The sequence below is a fragment of the Myotis brandtii genome, unplaced genomic scaffold, assembly GCF_000412655.1.
Source record: "Myotis brandtii unplaced genomic scaffold, ASM41265v1 scaffold143, whole genome shotgun sequence".
Classification (NCBI taxonomy): Eukaryota; Metazoa; Chordata; class Mammalia; order Chiroptera; family Vespertilionidae; genus Myotis; species Myotis brandtii.
Window position 1 is genome coordinate 1232562 of NW_005355115.1, and position 26112 is coordinate 1258673.

Sequence of the window (26112 nt, forward strand, 5' to 3'; positions counted from 1 at the left end):
ATGTGTAAGTTCAGGGCTGTGGCCTAGGGAAATCACATTGTCATTTATGGTATGATCTTCGGAAAACTAGAGATTGGGAGCTTAAGCTTGGCCCTCTTAGGCAGCCCTGAGGCTAGTCCTATGAAGGCTTTTCTTCTCTCTGGGCTTCCAGAAGCCACCCTAAGAGCTCTGCTCTGGGTGCAGATCCCCATATCTCATTATATAGAAGTGGCCCAATGTTCCTATAGCCTTTTTTCTCAAATTGATTGGCTTCACTCATTTGGAAGAACCCCCTGGCTTTCTTTTTTTCCAGGAGACTTAGGAGTTTGGAGTGAGCTAGGACCAAGGTTGAGTTTCGAGTTCCCCATTCGTTCAAGAAATTCTAGTGATTCTCTACTAAGTGCCAGATCCCAGATCCTATGCTGAGTTCTGGAAGTGCAGTGTGAAGAACATAGACACGCCCCAGCATTTGGGAAGAGGCAATTAAATAATTATAATACAGCAAGATAAAGGCTATGGTGGGGAAATAGAGCATGATGGGGAATTTATCTTGGAGCTAAAATTTTTCATTGATCTATGTTCTGCCTGGCTGAGCACAGGGGAATGAAGTGTGGAGGGTCACAGACAGATATGTCAAGGTAAACTAACACAGGCGCTACAAAGGGACTATCAATGGACTTTGTAGTCATAGTTGAGAATCTAAAATATAGCTTATATGTTACAGAAAGTTACTATTTTTTAAAACATATTTTTATTGATTTCAAAGAGGAAGGGAGAGGGAGAGAAACAGAAACATCAATGAAAAGAGAGAATCATTGATCGGCTGCCTCCTGCATGCCCACTACTGGGAATCGAGCCTGCAAATCAAACCTGGGACCCTTCAGTCCGGAGGCTGATGTTGTATGCACTGAGCACCAAACCAGCTAGGGCCTGAAAGTTACTATTAAAAGGAAGTCCCATGCATCCATCATGAGAATTTTTATATATGTGCTTTTATGTAAGGAAGCAACCTGTTTCCTCTTAAATGTAGGTTTCTATTGAAGTGTTTGCGATTTGGACTGTATTTTCTCAGGGAAACATCATAAATTATGACCAGGTCCTCAGGCTAGGCCAAAAGGCTATTCTATCTATGCACGATGTATTTGAGATCAAGTACTGGATTTCTGGTTTGAGATATTTATAAACTGTTTATATTGCTGTGGGAAAATGTTCAGAATTCCAGGTTAGAATACAAGCCAGCACACTTTTCTGGTCTTCATGGGGAACACAAGATTTCCTTTTTCCCACCTCCTTCCCCTTGCTGAGCACTCTGAAAACTTCCACCAGGTGCAGGTCCCTGGGACCTGGGATGGGCTGTGGTAGAGACAGGGGCTAACAGGTGGTAAGAGGTGTGTGTGTGTGTGTGTGTGTGTGTGTGTGTGTGTGTGTGTGTGTGTGCGTGTGCGTGTGTGGTCACTGATTGTGCAAGACTCCCAGTATTGTTTTAGGTGTTTTATGTGGACCATCTCATTGACTCCTTACAACACACCCAGGGGATGCTACCATTGTTATTCCTGTAAAATGCTGGTGTGTTCCCAGGCTTGTACCTTGGACCTCTTCTCTTCCTCAACTCCCGCACTCAGTCCCATGGCTTTAAGTATCAGTTCCATGGCTTTAAGTATCCCCTGAACTTTGGGCTTGGAGCACCAACTGCTCATCCCCTAGGTGAATCATAGGAATCTTCAATGTGTCCTAAAGCAAACTTCTGATTTCATTCCTCCAAATCTGCCCCTCTGTTAGTCTTCCCCATCTTGGTAAATGGCAGCTTTGTGCTTCTAGGTACTCAGGCCAAAACCTTGGCATTATCCTTGATCCTTCCCTACTCCGTATCCAATTCATCCAAAGATGCTGCTAGTACATTAAAAATATCCAGAATCTCATGATCTCAACTGCTACCTCTCTGGTCTCTTGTCATCATCACCTCCTGCCTGATTACTGTCAATAGTTTCCTAATTGGTCCTCCCCTTCTACCCTTGCTGTCTTGGTCTATTTTCCAAATAACCACCAGGGAAATTATTTTAAAGCATAAATTAATTTGTCAAATTCCTTTATTCAAAATCACCAGTGGCTTCTCATCCCAGAGCAGATAGCAAAGTCCTCTCCACAGCCCATTAGGTGCTACATGTCCAGTCTCCTGCTTTCCCCTGAAGGCATTTCTCACCACCCTCCCTTCCCCACCACATAGCACAGAGGACTCCAACCTGCCAAGCTCCTCCTCCTGTACAGCCTTTTTTTCCTGCCAGCTTCTTTACCTGGCAAGCCTTTTCCCAGATATCTACACGGCTCACCCTTTCTTTTTTCTCAGACACACATTCCTGATGTCCCTATGTAAAACATAGAAAATAACAGATGCCGATATTATAGTCACACTACAGGAGTTTCAATAGACTGGTAGAATATCCTGAAGGATAACTGTGCTTAAAGGTGCTGATGGGTGAGAACACCAGGAAGGAAGGGAGCAAAGATTAAGCTGAACATGTTGAGGACAGAGATCACCCTCCCACTTCTAACCAAGGGCAACCCATGTTTACATAGTCAACTAGACTTGCTTTTGTTTCCCCTCATATTATGCATGTTCCACATCCTTTTTAAAGACCCATACACTTACTACATTTCTAATGCTTCATATTTAGTATTTGACATAATTGTACATTAAGGTTCTAATGGAAGAAGGGCAATAAGAAAACTAATTTTAAGAAATGTAAAAAAATGGAGAAGATGGGAAAGTAAGTGAACTGGTGGAAAGAGGGAAAATAGAGAACAATCTAGATTCATGTAACAAATGTTTTTGAGCATCTGCTATGTGCCAGACACTGTCATCTGAAAGGTAGAGCTATTAGGTAACTAACTATACAAATAGCAATAGTTTCTCAAAAAGACAAACTACCCTAAAATAATGTTTCTTACCTTTCATGCTGCCCCATTCCTGGTACTGAATGGGCTTCAGGACCCAGTGGTTAGCACTGATCTTTCACATCTTTATGAACAAGAAGCTTCAATTGTGTTGCTGTTTTTCCAGTTAAGCATATAGAATGGTGCTGGGACTGGTTAGGAGAGCAGGAAGGTGAAGGGCCTAGTTTTCTCCTGTGGTGTAAAGGGCTTCCAACGTCATGTGGGGGTGTGGGCAGGCTCCTCATACTGTTCTAGTTGTTTTTGTCAGGAGTCTGCAGATTATAGCGATGGAGCGGCCATCTTGATTGTCATGGTGTCAAAGTTTTAAGTGTTTCCATCTGCTCTTTTGGACAAGTAGAAGATGAGGTATATTTTCCTCCCACTTTTTTTCAAGCATTATCTTTGGCATATGTCAGTGTAGAGGCCTGACAATGTACAGAGAAGATTGCCACCATTTCTCAAAGGTACACAAGTGATTCAACTCACTTGGCTGCTCCAACTTGTTCCCTCCACTGGCTCAGTTTCTCTCCCTACGCCCTCTGCGGGTCTTCCCTGGAAACCTTACCACCAACATGGGTTCTAGCCTCATGAGCTGGCCCCTGATCAGTTGTTGGGGGAATGAAAGATGAGGGGAATTGGCCCCTTAGAATACTGGTCCCAATTGCAACAGGCCAGGAAGGACTTTAATAAAGGTTTTATTCTTTTTTTTTTCTAAGCTAGAATCTTGGTAAGCTCTTTCTTGTAAACAGCACATGGTACCAGAAGTGGGGGGTGAATTATGGGGCATCCTGAATTGTGACTTTCTGACGATGTGGAGGAAAACTGCGCAGCCTGTGTTGGCTTCTCATTGGGGCTCTTGGTTGAACAGGCTGAGGGCAGGCAGCTCCATGTAGAGAGGAGGAGAGGATCTGGTTTGCAATGCTGAAGTCCAACCAGCATTTGCTCCTGTAGGAACCTACCCGATGTTGTGATTGTAAGCTTGAAAGAGAGAGGGAGAGGGAGAGGGTAAAGGAAAGAAAGAGGGAAAGAGAAGGAACAACTTTAATCAAGGAATATAAAAGGAAGGCAGGGATTTTAAAATGACCTAAAGCAATCAGGGCAGTGACTGACTTTCAGGTCAAGAGTGGACTAGTGATGTAGAATGTTTCCCTATCCTGGCTATTGTGATAAATGATGCAATGGACATGGGAGTGCAGATATTGCCTTGAGATACTGATTTAATTTCCATCCAATATACCCATGTCCATTTACACATGAATCCATAAAGAAGATACACACACACACACACACACACACACACACATACACACACACACACTGGAATGCTATTCAACCACAAGAAGGAAAACCTGCCATTTGTGACAACATGGATAGACCCTGAGGGCATTATGCTAAGTGAAATAAGTCAGATGGAGAAAGACAAATACTGTATGGCCTCACTTATATGTGGCGTCTAGAACAGCTTGACTCATAGAGAGAGTAGAATAATGGTTGCCAGTGGCTGGGGGAAATGGGAAGATGCTAGTTAAAGAGTACAAAATTCCAGTTAAAAGATGATAAATTCTGGGGATCTAATGTATAGTGGGGTGACTATAGTTAACAAGACTGAATTATATACCCAAAAGTTGCTAAGATAGTAGATCTTAAATGTTCTTACTCCAAAAAGATATGGTAATTATGTGAGGTGAAGGAGATGTTAACTAATTCTGTTGTGGTCATCATTTTGCAATATATAAATGTATCATAGTATCACATTGTACACCTTAAACTTACATGATGTTATATGTCAATTATATCTTAATAAAGCCAGAAAAATTATGTAGTTACTATTTATTCATTTAAAAAACAGTGAATTGGTGAATTACCCTAGCATTGAATGATAAGAAAAGGAAGGGTGAGAATGTGCTACCTTCTAGATTTAACTTAGCAGGAGACAATGGAAATCTCTGATTCAGGAAGTCACGCAGTTGAGAAAGAAATAATCCAAGGTGAGCAAAGCTATGGGGTGTCTATTAGAAGAGAGAGAGAGAGAGAGAGAGAGAGAGAGAGAATAAATAAGAGAATGAGAGAATAGCCATAGCTCTGGGTAGAGGCTGCTGGTGTTATATTCCATTTGTTTTGCCAACACCACAGATCAAGATCTGTGCTTGGTGCCAGCCATTACAGGAAGAAGCAAGAATGCTCAACATATGGGAGGAGTTGTGAAAACGTCAATAAATGGGTTCGCTTTGCCAAATGTTGTGAATAACAACACATGTGCGGAGAGGAGAGCAGAAAGAGGCACTGGGCAGCCCTCCCAGGCAGGAGGACGCTTGGCTGGTGGTGGGGTGGGAACCTTCCTGTGAAGTACCCTGGAGTCTCTGGTTAACCACTGATGGCATTTCTATCTCAGGTGGAGAATGGTGCTGAAAGGAAAGAGAATAGCAAATACAACTTTAAGTCTGAACCAGGAAAAGTACTCGAAAGCTAAGCACATGGACTGAGAAAACACAAGGGAAGTCCTGATATTTATGTCAAAGTTATGTCAAACCCTGGGGCTAATGCAGAATATATTTTTCTGAAAAGTAAACAATTATCTAAGTACAGGTGAGTAGTTAAGGTGCAACCGATCATAAGATTAACAAGGGAAAGCCAGTGGTCATCGCACGTGCTAGAGTTCTCTGAGTGATCATGGCTGCTGACCTCTGTACCAAGTTTTTGACCAGGATGATCCCAGTTGGACCTCTCAATAGTCCTGATTTAAAGGTCTAAAAACGGAGGTTGAGTGAGCAAAACCAACTTGCTTAAAATTATCAAGTAAAATGGTTGTATAAGGAGGATTCAGACCTGGGGTCCAGGGCCCAGCTGCCACCACTAGTTGGTCTTTTCCTCATGGTCAGCCAGCAATGGATGGGGAGCTGGATTTCAGTCTGGGACTGTCTGACTTCAAAGTTCTTGCAGTTCTCACTGGGGGAACACCACCTCTTCTAAAGAGCTGAAAAATAGTGTGCCCAGCAAAAATTGGTGGATATTTGGACTGGGGAGAGGATGTGTAACTAATTTAATCCATATGCCAACTCTATGAAGTTGGTACCATATGGTTCCCATATTGCATACACTGCCCAGAGATGTTCAGTAACATGTCCAAAGGCACACAGCTAGAAAGTGGCTGTGCCAGGATTCAGACCAAAGCCCACTTTAATTTCCTCTATACTCTATGCCTCTCTACCTGTAAAAAGACTGAAGACGCTAGGAAAGAGAAGAAGAGCTCCTGTGTCATGTGAGACATAGTTATGGAGTTGCTCTGTGGAGAACTAAGGTGGTCAATGCTAATCATAGTTATCATTGATGGAGCACTCACAGCGTGTCTCAGTCATTGTTCAAAGTGACTTATTTGTATTAGCTATTCAATCCTCAAAAGGGCAGTCCAAGGGATACGCTCTTTTTTATGCCTACCTTATGGGCGAGGAAACTGACCACAGAGAAGTTAAGTAACTTGCCTAAGATCAGAGCGCTAGTGTGTTGGGAAGCTGAGAATTAAATTCAGAACTCTTTGAATTTCATTCCTTTCAAGAAATGTCAGAGGCTACCTTCCAAGGGTATGAAGGTCCTATTTAGGTGCTACTAGGGTTATCCAGGTGGGGAAGACACAGCTCCTGCTCTCAACATTGAGTGGAAGGTAAGAATAAGAAAAGTACAAGGAGAGGCAAAACGAAGTGTTCTGAGACGATGGAGTCCACGCGAGCGGTGATCTCACCTTGTGCAGCTGAAGCTGAGTGGGGTCTGAAGGCAGCGGCTTTCATGATGAGTGGAGTGTTGATAGGTGGGGTTTGGGGTCAGCAGGGGAAAAGCTGGGAAGGGAGGAAGGCTTGAGCAGTTGGTCCAGGCCACACAGCCATCTATCAGTTTGATGCAGATAAAGTCCTCAGAACAAAGAAAGACTCGGTAATTGTTTTCTGCTGTTGCTGCTGTTATCACTTTTGAATGAGCTGGAACTTGATGCTGGGACGAGCTTTTTTCTCAGGACTAATGAAAGAGGAGACACACTGGGATAGGAATTCTGTAATCTTCTTGGGGGTGTCTTGGTTTTCTGGGCTAAAGAACTGTTTTTATTGAATTTGATTGATCTTAGTGAGTTATAGAGGATTTTTAATGTGGAAGTGACATGAACTTACGGCTGTAGTTGAGGGGGGGGGAAGTAGCATACTGTATGCTGGGCACTGAGGTTTATCTCTCTCTATTCTTCCTTTTTTCTCTTGCATTAAAAACCGTTACAATGAAGCCAATATGATCTGCTAATTTTATCAGGGGAAGTGAAACCTGCCTCCCCGGCCTTCTGATGATTCTGACCATCTATCCACTCCACCCTGACCCTCCAGACAGCCTTCTAGTCGGGCTTTTTTCTTACTAGAAGGAAATTGAATTTTCTTAACTGGATTTTCCTCAAAGGTGCTGCATGTCTCACTCCCTGCTCTTTTCCCTTTTCACTCTATTTCTCCTGATGTGCTCTGTGTACCATCTGAAAGCCGAAGGTGAAAGATGACAGGATAAATCTTACTTTGGCTACCATAGCAACCTTCGCCTGCTTTGCTGTTCACTTGTGAAGTGTCATTCTCCTTCGAAAAGCTGTTTTGCATATAATTACTTGTCTCATCCAGAGGCATGGGACTTTCTTTAAGCTTCTTACAGCAGCAAATGAAAGGATGGTCTTCTGCCTCCAGATTGGGCTCAAGAATACACACTCCAGATGGTGCAGGCAGAGGGTACCCCACAGAGCTTCTCCTTCCCTTCCACTCTTTTTGTTCTTAGCAGGGAGGGGAAGAGGGGGGAGGAAAACAGTCAGAAATGGTGAATCTGTAGCCACATTACATAGGCTCTAGTTGAGCTGTGACCTTACAAATGGTTTAAATTTTAAAATCAAGTTCCATTGAAATTAACATGTGAAATTTCTAGACTGTTAGCCAGTTAGAAGTGAAGTTTCTAGTTGATCCCAGCAAAACTCCCTCCAGCCTTTTGTGTTCTGTGCTGTGCCCCAGCAGCTGACCCATGGATTCCACATTGCAGCTCCCTTGCCCTCTGGTTTGGCTGATGGAAGGTGCCAGCAGATTAGAGAGAGAGAAAGGCATTTATTCCTCTGGCACGTTCTTTGTGGTGCCACTGTGGATTGGCTATACCCCTCAACCAAAGGTCTGTCAGGGAACCCTCTCATCATAGCTGTGGGGAGGTAAAGTAATTTTCCTTCTACTCTTCCAAGTTCTTCTGGCTGGTCTGTTAATCAAATGGACATGAGACAGATAAACAAATAAATTTGGTTAGAGGAAACTAACCAAATTTATTACATATGCACACACGGGGATCCATAAGAATATGGGACCTTAGAATAAATCCGGCAGTTGAGGCTTACATGACATGGTGACCTAAGAAGTTGTGGTTTTGTCCAGCTGGCATGGCTCAGCAGTTGATTATGAACCTGTGAACCAGGAGGTCACAGTTCGATTCCTGCTCAGGGCATATGCCTGGGTTGTGGGCTTGATCCCCAATGTGGAGCGTGCTGGAGGCAGCCAATCAAAGATTCTCTCTCATCATTGATGTTTCTGTGTCTCTCTCCCTCTCTCTTCCTCCCTAAATCAATAAAAATGTATATTTTATAAAAAGAAGTTGTGGTTTGGACTTCAAAGGGTAGGAAGGCAATTCACATGGAGATGGAAAAGCAAATGTAGTTAAGCACATGTTTGCTGAGACATCTTTAGCGTTGGGACACAGGATTTGATCCAAGGGACCTTGCTATCACACACTAGTTCATATAAAACTCCCGTAACCTGTGATGATAGCTCTCTCTTTCTGGAGCAGGTCCTCTATCTAAATTCTTTTAGGCAGTTAGGGAGAAGGTCAAAGGTTTTTTTCTGAGTCCTGTTTCTTGAAAATAACCATCTTAAAATAATCATTACCTCCAAAAGGCATAGTTTTGGGCAGCAACCTGCTTCCCTGCTCAACCCTCTATGTCTCCCTGCTCTGAAAACACCTCCCCTCCTCTCACCTCTTCAGGCCTGGGGTAGCACCAGCCCAGGATTTTGCACTATTTTTTTGTGAGTTTCCATAGCCTCACCACACCTTTGTAAACAGTCTCTTTTTAAAACCTTTTAAATAGTTGTGTTTGAGCATGCCCTTGGTTTCCTACTGGACCTTGACTAATACAATGACAAAAGCTTTTGCTCATTTCATATAATGAACTTATGTTTCATTGTAAGTTATTCTTTGTAGAAAGATTTTTCTGTCTTTAAGAACAACCTCCTCATGTTCATATCCTTCATAAAAGACTAGAGGCCCAGTGCACGAAAACGTGCACAGGTAGGGTCCCTAAGCCTGGCCAGCCATCAGGGCCAATCGGGGCCTTCCGGCTGCCGGCTAGGGCCTTCCTTCTTTCCACGTCACCCCCCTGGTGGTCAGTGCACATCATAGTGAGCAATCGAACTCCCGGTCTCCCAGTCCAACTCCTGAGTATATATGATATTTCCTCTATCTCACTTCTCATGAAGCAAACTTGTTTGAATCACATTTTCTTGAAGATGTCAGGTTTGTGGGAATGGAATACAAATGTCCAGTTTGTCTTGTCTGATCCTGGATAAATTTGAGGGTCTTCCTTTCCTTTTTATTTTGTCCATTGGAAGAATATACAGGAGTTGTAACTCTTTCTGGGAGAACATGGGCATTAAACCCCTACAGGGGTAAAGACATTACACCTTGGGCAAATTTGTAGTCCCATCACAACTGTAGAACCCAGTGCAAAAGAAGATGATGGAAACAACTTGTTCCCCCCCACCCCCAACTTTATAAGACTTTATAAAAAGCTGCTTTCTTGGGGAATTGTATTAGCCTACTTTTCTGTGTATAAAGCGCCCCCCCCCCCACTTTTCCAACCAAAAATTAAGAAATCAATATTTTAAACATAAAACAGAACACATTTTTATTTAGTAATTACCACACTTAATGTTTACATACCAGTACTATGATATGCAGCATATCACTTTATTCAGCCTCTGTTGCATCACTGCTCTCTTCTTCATCACTGTTAGTTCCAGGCATATCAATTTCTTCAACTTCTATTGTATCACTGCTTTCTTCTGAGTTATTGTCTATATATGTGAGATCATCCTCATAAATTGGTGGCATTTTCTGAGCTAACTTTGTTTGTGTTCTCGTGGCCAACCCTTCTCTCCTCATGAAACTGAAGCACCATTTTGCCTTTCCTGTAAAATCAACAATGTTCATTTCACTTGCAAACATTCTTGCCTGACATTGAATAAGCTTGGTTGACACACATAAGCCACTCTGGCACTGCTCCATAATCCAAGTCTTAAGCCTCTGCTCCAAGTTTGCCCATTTTTCTGGCTTTCCTCTTAAGGCCTTCTTCTTTTTTGGCACCTTAATGAGTTGTTCTTCCTGTTTTCTCCACTATCTGATCATATACTCAGTGGGAGGAGGTCCAAATTGTCTCTCTGCAGCCCTATTTCCATGCTCTTTTTGCATAGCTGATTACATTCCATTTGATTTTGCAGAGTAAGATAATCGCTTACCAGTATTTATATTTTTATTTTTTGACATCTTTATGGGCTCAGGATGCTCTGGTTCCTGTTGCATCTGTGCACTCTCCACCTCCACCTCCAATTATGGCATCAGCTGACGTCAGTAACAATAAGGCTCGTCATTGGAGGAAGCCTGTTTGACAAGTATGGGCAGCTATGCACCCAAGCGGTTCTCTCCTCGGCTGACTTCCGTGTATAAGATGCCCCTCAATTTTCAGTCTAAGGATTTTAGAAAAGAATAGTGTCTTATACATGGAAAAATATGATAATTGAAATATTGTCCTAGGGGAGCTTAAGGTGGAGCAGTGGCTCCAGAGGTGTCCTGAAGGGAGCCGTGAATGAGAAATGTGGATAATTTCTTTTGAAATCTATGAGTTGAAAACTGCTTGGTCCTGTTTCTTTCAATCCCAATCCCATACGGTATCAAGAATAGCATGTTGTGAAAATTCTGCAGTTGAATTAAATAGGTTCAATTATATTTCAGCAAGAGTTCTAACAGATTTCTATGGAGCACAACCTTAAGAATATCATCACTCTCCTTTGTATCTCAGGATGGTTGGGATGGTTTTTGGTTACTAATATTATACTTCAATTTCCCTGTTAGCAAGACAAAAGTGAGTATAAGGTCTGGCTTACTTCTAAGAGGGTCTACATATTAAAATACCAAAAAGTGTCAAAAGGACCTCACCCAAAAGCCAGACCAAAAATGAAAGTTGATTAAATGATTTAATGGTAAAAAGAGTATTGCTATTCATATACACTTTTTCTTTTAATAGGCTTGCTTTATCCCAGGTATCATGAAAGAATCACTTAATTTTAGAGAGAAAGAAATTTTAAACACAGAAGAAGTTTAACTTGCTTAAAACTTTCAACTTGATTCATTTAACTTTATATTCAACCTAAAAATAGCTATAGCAATATCTTCTCTACTGCTAATTAATACTATATTGCATTCCTAGTTTTACATTAATATTCAAGCTGACACTACAGTCTTTCAGTTCCTCCACACTAACTAATCTCTCATAATCCATTTACTTGTTTTCCAATTAAAATTGAACTTAAACTCATAATGAATTATTCATTAATCATTTCCATTTATCCTATTCCCTTATTTATCCTCCCGGCTGGCCTTAACATGGATTCAAGGCTTATTTGTTCCTGTTTTGTTGTCTTTATTGCAAAAGTTTTAGGTTCCTGTTCTTAATTTTAAAAGCAGATGAATTAAATCGTTAGCATTCTTTTGTCTAAGGAAAAATAAACCCAAAATTAAGTTGCTTTTTGTATGTTTTGCTCATTTTTCTCCCTTTGTGGGTCATTATTTCCTATTTTTAAAAATCTCATGTTCTAGTTTGAATAACCTGGAAGATGAAAAATATAGGCAGGTTTGTTATGAGCATCAATTTAAAGGTTTCAACACTGGAGAAAGCTTTTGTTAAAGGTTATATGTTCCCCTTTCTTGAGGATCTTCAAGCCCAGAGATAAAGAGAGGTCTCTTTTCTTGTGTATCTTCTTTCAATGCTGGAAAGATAAAAATCTCAAGGTGAAAAGACACCTTAGGAAATGCCAACCACCCGTCTCCCTGGTCCTTGGATTCCCTCTGTGACATTCTGCCAGACAAAGTTGTTACTTGCTCCATGGAGCACCTATACAAGTTACTCCCTTAGACATGAGGCCAGACATTTCTACTTTAATTTTAATTTTTAAAAGATCCATCGCTCCTTTTATTAAATTGAATTCTTTCTCTCTGGTTAGACTTCTACTCCCTAAATGCCATACACAAAAATTTTATTTGCTCTTCCAGAATTTGAAAGCAACTGTGATTTCGCTCGAGACTTCTTTCCTATACTTCCTTCTGCTGTGTCTTCCCATGCACCTGTTTCTTAGATGACATGACCCTTGGCCTCTCAATAAGATTGGATCGTCCCCTTAGAAAGAATGCCAGTTTTCCTGTAGTGGGTTGTACTCAGAATTGGCCTTGATGCTTTCTACATATGAGGAAACTCAAGATGAGATTACCACCACCCCACTCCTTCCAGTGTGGCAATAGCCTTTTTTACAGATCGCACATCTCACTATTTATGGGATGATTTTACTTGATAGTGAAGCTAGGATGAGCATCTCCATGGATGTTTACAATTTTATTTTTCTTGTCATGGCTCTTTGCCATTCTCCTGGGCTTAGCAATCCCCCCTTTTATATTCAGCTTAAGACTTTCTAGACCAGAACTCATATGAGCCAATGCACAGCTCCCCGCTCTCATGAGTTCTACCCTATTCCTAGAAAAATGTCATGTTTTAGGGTTCTGAAACTCATGCATATTATCAACATTGGTACAATATTGATACCCAACAGAATCAGATGTCTCTTTGAGGTCCCTTCCTGGGGTTTAATTGTACCATATAAATGTTAGGAATGGAAGTAGGGAGTTTTGGAAAGATTAATTCCACGTGTAGAAACCCAGTAATATCTAGATCATCCAAGTTTATTGGGGAAGAGAACATTTATCTACTATTTACACAACAACCATTTATTCAATCACTATTTCTTTGACACTGAACAGATATTTTTAAGTTTCAGATGGCTAGTCTTAACAGTAGGAAACATACTGTTTCAATTTTAATGTTTTATTAATGTTCCATTCATAAGTGCTTTTAGGCTATCTGAGGATCTTGGATGAAATCATTTTCACATTATAGAAAAGTAATGAAATAGTTGAAACTCTTGCCCTGGTCAGGTAGCTCAATTGGGTTAGCGCATCATTCCAATATGCCAAGGTTGTGGGTTCTATCCCCGGTCAGGGCACATACAAGAATCAACCAATGAGTGCATCAATAAGTGGGACAAAAAATCTCTCGCTCTCGCTCTCGCTCTCGCTCTCTCTCAATAAATAAAATTTTTAAAACAAGAAAAAAATCTTCCTCTCTCCAGGCTTCCTTCTCCATTAAAGTGCGTCAAATTCATATTCTCAGTGCCACTAACTTTGTAACATTTAAATAATCTATCCTGTTGGTGGTGTCTTGGGGAGAGGCATGGTTGTTTTGTTTCTTTTATGTTAATTACTTTCTTTTTTTCTTAGGAATTTCTTTCCCTTCTAATGGAATCTCCAACTAGGCTCATATCAAATATTCAAGGGGTATCTCTAATCGTTCCTCATTTTAATGATATGGTCCTAACCCTCATGCACATTCGCTGGAAGTTGGAAACTTAGTTACACACTTGCCAGAAGTAGATGGCAGCCTCTCTGTAGTGGCAGGTTCCTCCACTACTGACTTGCTCTTGACAAGCCTACACATGGTAATAAATAACTCTCACTCAAGTATTATCTTGGAGGCTCCAGAAGACGTTCACTTGCTTCATTTCATTTGATGGTCACACAGTAGACAAGGCCCCAGTGTTTCTCCATTTTGCTGACAAAAAACCCACAGCCAGGAGGCACCAGTTTACATAATGACTAGAACCCAAGTACACCCCCAGGGCTCTCTCCGGTGTTTCAAAAGGATGTCTCTTCTTTGCATAGAAAGACATTTTGAGGTTCTTCCAGGGGAGGCTTTTAAAGTGGATAGTGGTTTTTCTTTTTCTGATGCATGTGATGCTGGAAATGTATGCTTTCCAAAAGTCGAACAGAAGAATGGTGAAATAACTATGGCACTGGGTTCCTATGTGGCTGTTAAAATGAATGTTTCAAAGAATATATAATGATAGAGGGAACTGCTCTTGATTATATCCATGTTTTCTGAAAGAAGCCGAATACTAAATGGCAAAATCTCAATTTTATTTAAAAAATTATACAGGTGAGAAAGGCACCAAAACTGACTATACCAAAATATTAGCAGAGTTTCCTCTGTATAGTGGGGTTATGGTGTAATTAGCAGAGTTTCCTCTGTATAGTAGAATTAGCGTGTAATTTTGTTTTCCTTTTGTATATATCATTGTGATTTTTTTCAGTTTTTTTTCTTAGTGAACTCATATAATCAAAACCATAAATGTTATTTTAATTATACTGCACAGATTTTTAAAAACTTTAGCCAGAGGAATCCTTTGAATAATTCTTGCTATCTTTGATTTATAAAATTACATAAACCAAACCTTGAATTGAAATGATTGGGTGCTTTCCATTATTCGTGTATACATTTGAAATAAATAGTATATTATTAGTGTTCATATTTCAAATCGGCCATTATAACTCATTCGATGGTCTGTTATTTCCTGAAAGTGACTCCTTTTTACATAATTCATTAATTCAGTCAAACATCATTTTGTGGGCTTTCTATACGAACCAGGCTGAACATGAAGTGTAATGTACACACTGATGAAGACAGTCCAGCCTCTGCTCTAAGGAAATATCCATCAATATCCATCTATGTTTGAGACATAGTACAGTAAAACAGTTGTCATAGTGAGGGCACTTCCGTGAGAGAAGGCTGTGCAGGTCACCGAGGGACAAAGCAAGGAGGCCACCTTCATGGGCCGTCGGGGAGGTTGGGAGAATTCCCAGAAGAGTTGCCCCTTGAGCCGAAGGCAGCTCTTTTCTCTTGGATAACCAACCTCAGATTTAGAAATAAGGACAACGCATGTAGATCTTGTAATATGAGGCAATTGTTGCCTCAAAAGATATTTCACAATATTTAAGAGTTTTAAAATTAATTTAGAAAGATAAACTAGTTTTGGATGGTAGGACCTTTGCATTTCTTTATTAGGGAGTTCTTTTAATCTTCAGAATTTCCCTTTCTTTCTGCATATTTGGCTTTACTAAAAGTGAGTGATCATACCAAAGAATAATAACCTTGCTCTGAGATTATCATAATGGTGTCTCTTTATAGGATTTCATGTTGCATATCCTTTTATGTAGAGGTTAATGCTGATTTTGATTACTTCTTTCATTCCTAGTTCGCTCCTCCGCCTCTTCCTACTCTGTTTTATAGGAATAAACTGAGTCATAGAACAATCAGTTGACTTTTCTAAATTATGAGGTGAGTCAGTAATGGAACTGGAAGTTAGAGTTTCTTTGTTCAAAGCTCTGACTTCTCAAATACTTCTCCATAGAAGTAGAATAGATTGTTTGCCAAAATGCATTCACCTTTTAAATCTTTACTGAAAGTAATTAGCTTAAAATAAAGTCTCAGGAAGATAATCTTATTGTTACAATTTAGAACAGAAGTTAAGACCATTTAAGTAGATTAAAATGAGTCCTGAGTGAGGCTTATTATTTGATCTATTTAGTTAATTTGTTCAGCAATAGATTTTAATTCTTTTTGAAAAAGAATAATTGCAACATTCTCAGACCTGTTTAATAACATTTTGGGACCCATTTTGATTAACTTAAAAATTTGTAAATAAGAGGGACAGGATTAAAAGTAAAATCAGAATTGATACTTAATATCTATGTTTCATGCCACTAGATGATTATGACTTCATTATCTAAAAATTTTTCTATAATCCATTTATAAAAAATAATACCATTTTAATGCTCTTAGTTATTATTTTTACTATTAAAATAATTATACTCTAATAATAAATGATGGCCATTATGTATATTATACTAAAATATTGAAGGAACAGTATAATTGATTATGAAGAAAAATAAATACATATAAGTATTTCATTGAAGTTTTTCCTTCTAGTTAAAAATATTCATATATTTTGTATTAACCACAGAACAAAACAAAGCTTAAAATGTGTACCATATTTTTATTTAGAATAAATATTTTATTGATTCCCACACATAACATATTGCATTAATTGGAGTTTTAAGAACTTTAGAATATGGGAATGGTTTTATTATATTTTATATAGAATAAGATTTTTATTGACCATAATTACAGTGACCTGGTTTTAGAGTTACTACTTCAAATTCTTCCAATTTTTGGCTCTGTCCCAACCAGGCCCAAGATTTTATATATAAGGCATTATTTATATTGTCATCAAATACTGCTTATCAGGGTCCCATTTGGGTTTTGTTTCCAGGAAAAATAAAAACAAAAATCATAACCTCATCACCAGAGTTCAAGAGAAATATAAGCAGAAACTTATTTTTGTTTGGGGATTCAGACTTTGTGTTTAAACGTCAGGAGGGCTGAGTGACATCTCATGGTAGCACTTTTCTGTTCTTTATTCTGAGGCTGTGCCATGCTGGGGTTAGGGGAAAGGAGTTTACAGAAGATGATCCAGGAGCCACATCATAACTGCCTGTCAGTCTTATCTGCATACCCATGGGCAAGTTGTATGGCCTTCTAGGCCTCTAAATATTGACATTTGAACATAATATTATGATAGGCCCCAAAAGAAAAATGTAGGGACTCTCATTGAAGTATTTGGGGAGATGGATAAAATGTACTGCATTATAGACTAGTATCAAAAAATGGAAAAACAACAACTTTCCAACTGGTTGCAGTTGGGTAGAATTTTGAATGTAAGGAGTGAGGAAATAAAATTATGGAACACAGATGAGATTAATACTAGAAAGCTTCCTGTTGGGGGTGATGAGCCAAAATAGTACTTGATTTTTCAAGATCCAAGGTTCACAAAATTACTTAGAGTAAGCATCCCATGCAGAAGATGTGTGTGTGTGAGAGTCCTCATAGTGGGTAAACTGTTAATTATTAGAGTAACTGTAATCAGGATTCAGGTGGAAACGAAGTAGGTTGCACTGCCTTAACTATAGACTTGCACTAATTTTGATCTGCTTGATTTCTAAGTTATAGAAAAGTGAGCTCTGTTGCCAAACTCCCTGGGTTTGAATCCAAGTCCTGCCATTGACCTTGTAAACGTTTCTTACCTTGCTTTGTTCCCAAGTTTTCCCAAATGTAAAATGGAGATAATATTGGAACCCATCTCATAGACTATTGTCAAGGTTAGATGGGTTATTTAATGCATGTAAATCATAGAACAGTTCCAGGAACTCAATAAAGTCTAGGCATTGGTGGTGGTGGTGTATAAATTCATCATGTAACGAACATATCAAAGCTCTTTCGCACATGTTTTTCTGTTTGAGTCCATTTGACTCTCATAATGAAGCAGAGGCTCAGATAACTGTGTAACTTTCCCAGGTCCCGCCTCTAGTAAACACTAGCACCTTGGCTTGAGCCCCTGGCTTCCAACTCCTTTTGGAGGATTGTTTTTGGATTTTTTTTCATCCCATAGCACTGACTGGTTCTTGCCCAGAAGCAGAGCTGTATGGGAAATTGTGACTCAGAGGTCAAGGGGATAACATGAACTTGTTGGGTCTCCAATAGCCCCTGATTCTCCTCCTGATCCTCCTCCCCTGCTCTGCCCCAGACTCTCCGGTGCCGTGACGTGAACACCAAGTTTTAAGGAATCATCAAATTCTACTCTGACACGTGTTTGGCTTTGCATCCTCAGGTATGAGGGGAGACTCTTACTTCATTGGAATGAGGAACCCGGGGCAGCAAGGACACATCGCAGACGATGAAGGACTGTTCTTGCTCTGCTGCATAGACAGGGACTGGGCTGTAACTCAGTGCTTCGCAGAGGAAGCCTTCCAAGCGATCACCGACTTCAACGACCTCCCCAACTCCTTGTTTGCATGCAACGTTCACCAGTCAGTGTTTGAAGGAGAAGAAAGCAAGGTAAGGCTTTCCTGCTCCTGAAACATGGGCTCTGTGGCATTAGCCCAAAATATGTCCATGGCTCCCTTGTGACTGACGTTTTGAAGTGGTTGAAACTTGTAGTTGGTTTTATTCTTGGCTCACAGAGCAGGAGGAGAAAGGCCTGTTCTATGACTGGCTAACTTTGGAGGTACTGGTGACAAGGTGGTAGATGAGACTGTGTTGAATCAAATCTTGTCCTCTGCGACTCACAGGTCTCTCTAACAAAACAAGTGGTGTTAGGAACAGTGATTGCAGGCGATATCCCTTGGGCTAGGAAACAGATGTCATAAAAAAAGAAATTATCAAATTATCTTCCCCTATTATGCCAACAACATAATTCACCTTCCTCAAAACAGCACAAGCTCTGTTTCATCCCTATCTCTCCTGAAGTTGGATGAATATTCTAAAAATAGCTTTCATCCAAGAACTGCAGCAGTTATAAGAAAGGTAATTTGGTGTTGGCCCTCTAAATCTTGCTCATTGATTCCACAGAGGATGGAATTATTATGCGTGTGTTATAAGAATGTGAATGAAAGTGGTTAACTCCTTGATTTGAAATGATTTGAGAATGAGGTTGTCTGTGTACAAGCATTTTCCAGAAAATGAAGTTTCCCACTTGAAGAGACAAACTTGACTTAGTGTAGGTATTCTTCGAAATCAGAGTAAAGATTCTGTTTGGAGATCTTCCATTTCAGAATTTTCTGGCCTTTTGAGTGTGTTGTGTAAGTAGATCAAATGATCAAACCTTCCCTTGTGGACATGGATTTCTAATTGTAAATATCCACTATTATCTTATGTTATAAAACATGGCAGACATTTGGGGGAAGAAGGGCCTTTTTTCTAAAACCGAAGTATGTGGCTCTGTGTGAGATTAAGGGTAGGATTTATGATTTTGCTCTTTCAAAAACAGTTTTTGCCAATTGCTGAAGTCCAAACTCTGTTGTCTGAAAATAATTACCTATGGTATTTTCCCCCCCTGGATTTTATGAGTTTTGTAAGCAATTCTGATAGCCCAGAGGATTAGGAATTATTTCAAGCTATTTAAAGATAGTTTTTATCATGCTATTATTTTGGAGTTGAATGATTGAAAAAAAATGGACTAAAAATAGCTTGAAATCTAAGCACTTAGATGTGATTAGAACCTCCAGAGCTGTCATCACTGGATTATTTGAAGTCAGAAAATAGCACAGAAACTGAGAATTTTACTCAATTTTACTTGGATTATAACCAGGTTATAACACAGATTGTAATTTACTCAGAGCAAGTAATTTCCCCTGAAATCTACCTGAGGCTAACTATGCAACAAGGTTCCATGTTTTCTCATTTTATCAGCTATTCACTTAAATATCAACAATTAGAAGGATTTTCCTTAGAGGTTGAATGGGGATTTTGAAACTTTCCTGATTAAATATTTCCCAGTAGATTAAAACAATAACAACAATAAAAACACCTAGGAAAGAGCTAATCTCATTCAGGAGTGCTGCTCAAGAAAGGCTGATCAGGGAACAGAACTGGTTATGTGGAAAGCCCGAGGGTTGGGCAGAGTTCATGGCAATGTGCCCAGATCTATTTTGATATTCTAATCTGTCATTGAATCATAGATTACAAAATATTCTCATTTATTTTGAATACAAAGTTGGTATTTTGCATCTTTACAGATAGTATTTGGTTTTAAAATAACCTTGATAAAATATTGAGGTGAAATCAACCAGATGTATATATGTATATGTAGTTCAGTGGAATGAGGTTCAAATTATTTGGATCACATTTTTAGCCAAGAAGGTGAATTTTATACTTAGCCAATGTCTACATGATTAAACTTATTAAATCAGACAGGAAATGGAGATTTGCTAGGTTCTAGGATATAAAATAATCGGGTACAGATTACATTTTGATTTGATTACATTTTGATTTAATTACATATATACAGTTTAAAGGTGACAAAGCAAGATTATCAGATACCACTTGAGTTGACAATAGCCAGGAGGCATGATCCCTGGGATTCTAGGGGAAAAAGTGTTCCTCATTTTCACTGCCACATGTTTGTCTTCAAGTTTCATACTGTCTTCTTCTCTATACCTCCATTTTTTCACTGCCTTAATAAAGCTCATTGTCTTATACACCACTCTCTCAGGAACTTCTTAGACAACTTTCAAAGTTCATGAATCTGAACTATGAAGTCTGATGATAGTTATCTTTCCCAAAGGGTGCACATTTGGGGCGCTGAGCTATACTAGTGGGGAGATATTTTTAGGCAGAGAGGAAAAAAAGCAAGAAACCTTTTTAGCACTTGTTTTTGCCTGTGGGCAAGGCTGGCCATGGTGATTGGCTAAAATATTTGGCTTTGAGAAGGTGCCTGGGAGTATATCAGGGAGATAAGATAGCAGAAATGATGCTTAGTGTTCATTTCAGAGGACCCGGTGGGTAAGCGGTAACATGTGTAACTTGTTTTGGCAGAATTCTTTTTTCTTGATATTGATTAGCTAGATTTAGCTTGTTTCTTGCCATTCTTATAAAGCATGCATTTTAACTTCCTTAGCAGAATAGGAATGAAAGGTTTTGCTTCTGTAGCCATCTTTCCTCTATTTTCCCACCTGTCTGAGACACTGCTCCTAAGCCCTTTTCCTTTCTGAGGTGACTTGGAAGGTACTGGATTGTACTTCTCTTAATATAGGTAAGAGGATATTATCTTCTGGTTATGTTTGTTCCTGCTAATCAGAGTGACAAAGAATCTGATATGCCCCTTCCTGCTATCCTATTTAAATTCTAAGTTCTGGCACCTAAAGAACTCTTTTAAAACAGCCTTGTGAGGGCCATGATGTTCACTCCTTTTCTGTGAGATTGTATTTTGATTTGAGGCTTTTGCTAGGCATGAGCACATACATACTTCAGTGCGGCTTGTTATGGGCCCGATGGTTGAGATTTGTTTATATAACACAAAGGAGAACCGGAGCTGGAGGAAATGGGCATCTGAAACCTATAAATACAGATTGCTGTATGCATGCTGCAGCTTGAAGCATAAATATTTTTGTGTGAAACACATTTACAGCTAGGATGTTCACAGCTCACAGCACCTGAAAGTTGCTAGGGTTCATTTCCCTTTGGCACGCTCACCTGGGTTTGCTTTTCTGCATCCAGTTGGGCTGCAAAAGTCATCTTGAGACAGGTGAGCTGGAGGGGCATCCTGTGGGCTGCTCTCTATATCAGTGATGGCGAACCTTTTGAGCTCGGTGTGTCAGCATTTTGAAAAACCCTAACTCAACTCTGGTGCCGTCACATATAGAAATTTTTTGATATTTGCAACCATAGTAAAACAAAGACTTATATTTTTGATATTTATTTTATATATTTAAATGCCATTTAGCAAAGAAAAATCAACCAAAAAAAATGAGTTCGCGTGTCACCTCTGACTCGCATGTCATAGGTTCGCCATCACTGCTCTATACTGAAGGTGGGTAAGTGTCTGCTTGATGGGACTTTGGCACTCACTGATACCCAAAGGAGAACAGCAGAAAAACCACCATTAGGCAAATTCAGTTTAAAAAGGAGACACCTAAACATTGACTTTATAACGGCTTCCAAAAAATATGAATTTAATGATAATAATGGCAGTAGCAAACACTTATATAGCATGTAGCAAGGTGCCAGATGCTCTTCCAAATGCTTTATGGCCACAGCCCTTTAACAGCCATGATAACCCTAGGACGGTGGTATCTTTTGGCCTCTCTACCTCCTGGGAACATGGAAGGGTTGTGTTCCCTGGACCCCTCTGGCTAGTTCTGCACAATGTGTAAGCAGAAATGACCTATGTCACTTTCAGGTCAAGCATTTTATTACCAATGTTTGACCCTGAAGGATGTTCTTTTCATTGCACTAGGGCAACTGGCATTGTGCCAGGTAGTGCCAGCTCTGCCTGCTCAGGCAGCTTGGGTCATGGAGTGAGGAATGGATTACACAGAGAGTCCTGACCAACCTATGATGAACATGTAATGTGACAAGGAAAAAATAGCCTTTGTCACTTTAAGGCACTGGGATGTGGGGCTTTGTTGTTGGAGTATTACTTAAGTCTTAGTCCATCTACATTGATATAGTAAGTATCCCATTTTTCAGATGAGGACACTGAGTCACAGAGAGGCTGCCCATGGTCCCACAGCTAGTAGCAGCACAGCAGGGATTCAAACCTCAGCTGCCAAGTGACAGAGTCTGTGCTCTTAAACATCACAACTGTGCCTGTTAATATGTAAATATTTAATGAAACCTGGCATGCTACTTAGCTTTGGAGATGTGGTGGTGAACCAGATAGCATACATTCATTGAGTTTAGAGTCTACCAAGAGAAAATGATTCAAAATCCTATCTAATAATAGACAAAGATGCAAATTGACCATACCTTCACTATGCCCACCACAGGCTAATCAGAGTGATATGCAAATTAGACACCAACAAAGATGGCGGCTAATTTGCATATACCGGCTGGGAGCGAAGACTGAAGACACTGTAGAAGGAAGCCAAGCAACGGAACTGAGGTAGCAGAAATGGGCGGGAGAGAAGCGGCAGAAATGGGCGGGGTAGGTATGGCAGAGAAGGGCGGGGTAGGAATGGCAGAGAAGGGTGGGGGAGGAGTGGCAGAGACAGGAGCGAAGCCCTATTCTTCCTGCAACGGGCATCTAGTAAGGAAATAAACATAATACATGCTCACAGTGATGCTAAATCCAAAGGACATTTAACATATATTTTCAACTATAGTCATGGCCTTTCACACACACAGACACACACACACACACACAAATATGCACAAGGTTTTGTTGTTGTTTTTTTTGGTAGGTTTTGCTTTGTTTTCTCAATAAGGGGTCATTTCTGCCAACCATTAAAGAATATATTCTACCAGAATGAGCATAAGAGACCCAGCTCCATTAGTCTCCTGAGCTTTGTGTTTCTCATAAGTGGATCACCTCCATGCATTGTGAGGGGCTGGGAGGATCCTGATGTTCAAAGTTGTGACCACTAAATATACCAGTTCCTTCTTCTTGAACTGAACTGATGAGGCACTGGTCTTGTCGCACACTGGCAGCATTTCCTCCAGGGTTTTCAAAGTTAAGTCTGATGAGTTGTGATTTTTAATTTAGTCCCCGCATAAGATTTGTCTCCACTTTAGTTTGCAGGAAAATGTGAGTGTGTGCTTTGCACTTCACCACTGCAGGCCCCAACCCTTATCAGCACTGAAAACTGAAAACCTCAGAAAACCCAGCCTTTCTTCATAACCATTTTGAGAAAGGAAAACCTTACTTGACCTAATTCATTCCAAATCTAACCTGTACTGATGGAAAACTCATTCTAGTGTGAATATTCATCCATCTCTCTGCAGAAATATTCCTGTCTTAACTGTGGCGGCTGCCTCAGACCTTGCAGGGCATCACCCGATATGAGCATATGTACATATTCCGTTTCCAAATCCCCAAATTCTGAATCCCTAACATGTCAGGCCTCACGAGTTTTAGACAGCAGGTTGTAGAATATATAAAAATGCACCCACACTCCATGTTCCAAAGGAGAATGGACGCATCACCAGTCTGGAATGGCTACGGCGTCAAGAAGCACAATGAAATGCATTTTCCTGCAATGAGCAGCTTGAATCTATTGGAAACGAAGGACACTTTGGTGCCAGGATGAGCACTGTGCATGGGTGCTGCCTGTGTGGCCTTCCCGAGCCCAATGGACAGTCTCCTCCTTCAAGTGCCTACAATTTAAAACCTTTGGTCTTGACCTTTGTCACTGCTCTTGCTGCCCATCCTCTCACCATTTTCCTGACCAATGGGGTGGTCTGAGTCCAGGGGAGACCCTCCTGCAGTCAGGGAGACAGTGACTGCTCCAGGCACAGCTTTCTCTTCACTCCAGAGAGCGTCTATTGCAAAATATTTTGCTTCTCTTCATTTGCATTTTCTCTTTCTAGACTCCAATGTCTTAAAGTAATAAAATACAAAATTATATTCTTCTTTTTTTTTCTTGTATTTCCAGCACCTTGCACTGGGCCTGACACACAGTAGGTACTCAGTCAGTGTTGAACTGAACCTCCACTTAAATGGTGACTAAGACACAAAGGGTGAATTTGCCAGGATCGTTGATTAATTAAGTAGAGAGATAACAAGGAGCAGAGGAGGCCTCTTGACTTTTAGGTCAAGTTCATTACCCTTTGTACCTCACCATCTCTCAATTCTACCGTGGAAAACAGAGACTAGAAATGAAGTTGACTATCCATCAGCATGGACTTTCCAGTAAAGGGATGTAAAGCAGACAGAACTCAGGTGACTCAATAGCAAGGCTCATGCTAAATGTAAATGCATTGAGTCCAAATCGCTCTTATAGTTAAGATACAATACTCATATGAAGAAATCTGTTTTATATGTCAGGTTTTTTTTACATGGTATTTCATTCTTTTAGAGGTGACTGACCTACTTAGTAAGCCAAGGGAGTAAAAACAATTGACAACATTGCCATTCCAGTTAAAAAAAAAACACCACATATTTTTTTCTATAACTACTCTTTAAAAAGAAAAGGAAGAGATGAGAAAAGGTAAAAGAAAAGGCAGCAAAGAACACTGAAATCCAGGGCTTTGGAAAACCTTAGAAAACTGTTATGGGCATGATTTAAGCTGGTTGGAAAATTCATGCTAAGGATATGCTGCAAAGGATGAACAGCAGACAATAATTCACTGTAGCTTGTGTCACTGAATATAGGTTAAAAAGACTAAAGTGAACTATTGTGACTTGAGGGTGGGGACACGATCATCAAACATTCATTTTAAATATTAAAGCAGGTAGCAGTTAAATTAGACACCAGGATATTCAAGGAATACTTAGGAGTTTGTTTCACTAGTGCTTTTCATTCTCTCTGGGTAGAGGTGACATTTACGGCTGGGGTTGGTGTTTTACAGAATGCTTAAATTATAAAAAGACACTGCAGGTCCTGGTGCTCAGTCAGTCGGTCCTGTTTTCCCTTTCCGCTGGACGATGACTGTCCATAATTAGTCTCTGCTAATCACTTGGGGACACCTGCCAGACGAGAGGCCCAGCGTGGGGCCCATCTGAGAGCTGCTGGAGGACATTCCCTGGAACCATAACCTTTCTTGAAGTGACTAAAATATTCCAGAGACATATTTAGCGTCTTTCTTCTCCCCAGCACTGAGTGACCCCCTGGGGCTCAAGAGCCTGACAAGCCACTCTGAATGCCCAGCTTCACTCCCGGGAAATAACTGAGGCCCTGGAAAGAATGAAGCCCGATGCACAGAGAGCTGAGAGTATTTGGTTTCTGTGCCAAAGACCGGGCGAGCATATAATCTTGATGGCACCTGGGGAAAAAAGGCTGCCTTGTTTCAGTGAGTCCGGGATGATATGAAGGAGGGACATGGGGCTTTTTTCCCTTCTTGGAAAAATGGAGGGATGTGGAAGCCACTTCCGATGGTTTCCATCAGAGCTGCTGCTGGCCCGCAGAGTGACTCTGCGAACTGTTAGAAGGTGGTCCCGTGGCAGAAGCTGTCCTAGGGTATACTGCCTGGGGCAAGACAGGTGGATCTGAAAAAACAATGCCCTTCCTCTGGGCTGAAGGGGTGATGAAGGCCTGAGTGGTGTGGCTGGCTTGACAGGCAGGGGGCCGCCTGGATTTCATCCTCCACTCTCTTCCTGGGCCAGGAGCCCCGGGGAAGTGCACCCACCATTACAGAGGCCTGGCCATAATCAGATTGTTTTCAGTAGCTCAAATGTAAAAGGAGATAAATTCAAGGGTAACTCTGAGTTCTGTTGCCTAAGAACTCTCCTCTTTCAGAGAGTCTCAGAGAGGGAGCCCAGGGGAAGGATGGAGGAAAATAAGCTTAATTATTATTATTTTTGCTCTCACCAGCTGACATGGCATGGGTCTCACCCTGCCTCACTTGACGTTCTTGATTCTGGTATCAGTTCAGTCATCCTGGAATTCCTGACCAACTCAGAAATAAACAGAGAAAGTCAGAGAGTTTGGACATGAACTTTAAAACCCCACCAA

General features: G+C 40.5%; 1 protein-coding gene across 2 annotated transcripts in view; it reads left to right on the forward strand.

Moving 5' to 3' along the window:
- RCAN2 (regulator of calcineurin 2) overlaps positions 1-26112 on the forward strand; it is a 264066-nt gene that overhangs the window by 22386 nt on the left and 215568 nt on the right. For both annotated transcript variants that reach the window (XM_005860939.2, XM_014535359.1), the window contains exon 2: positions 17832-18058. In XM_005860939.2, the coding sequence (XP_005861001.1) occupies positions 17834-18058 (225 nt within the window). In that variant the 5' untranslated portion in view covers positions 17832-17833. The remainder of the gene's footprint in view (positions 1-17831; positions 18059-26112) is intronic.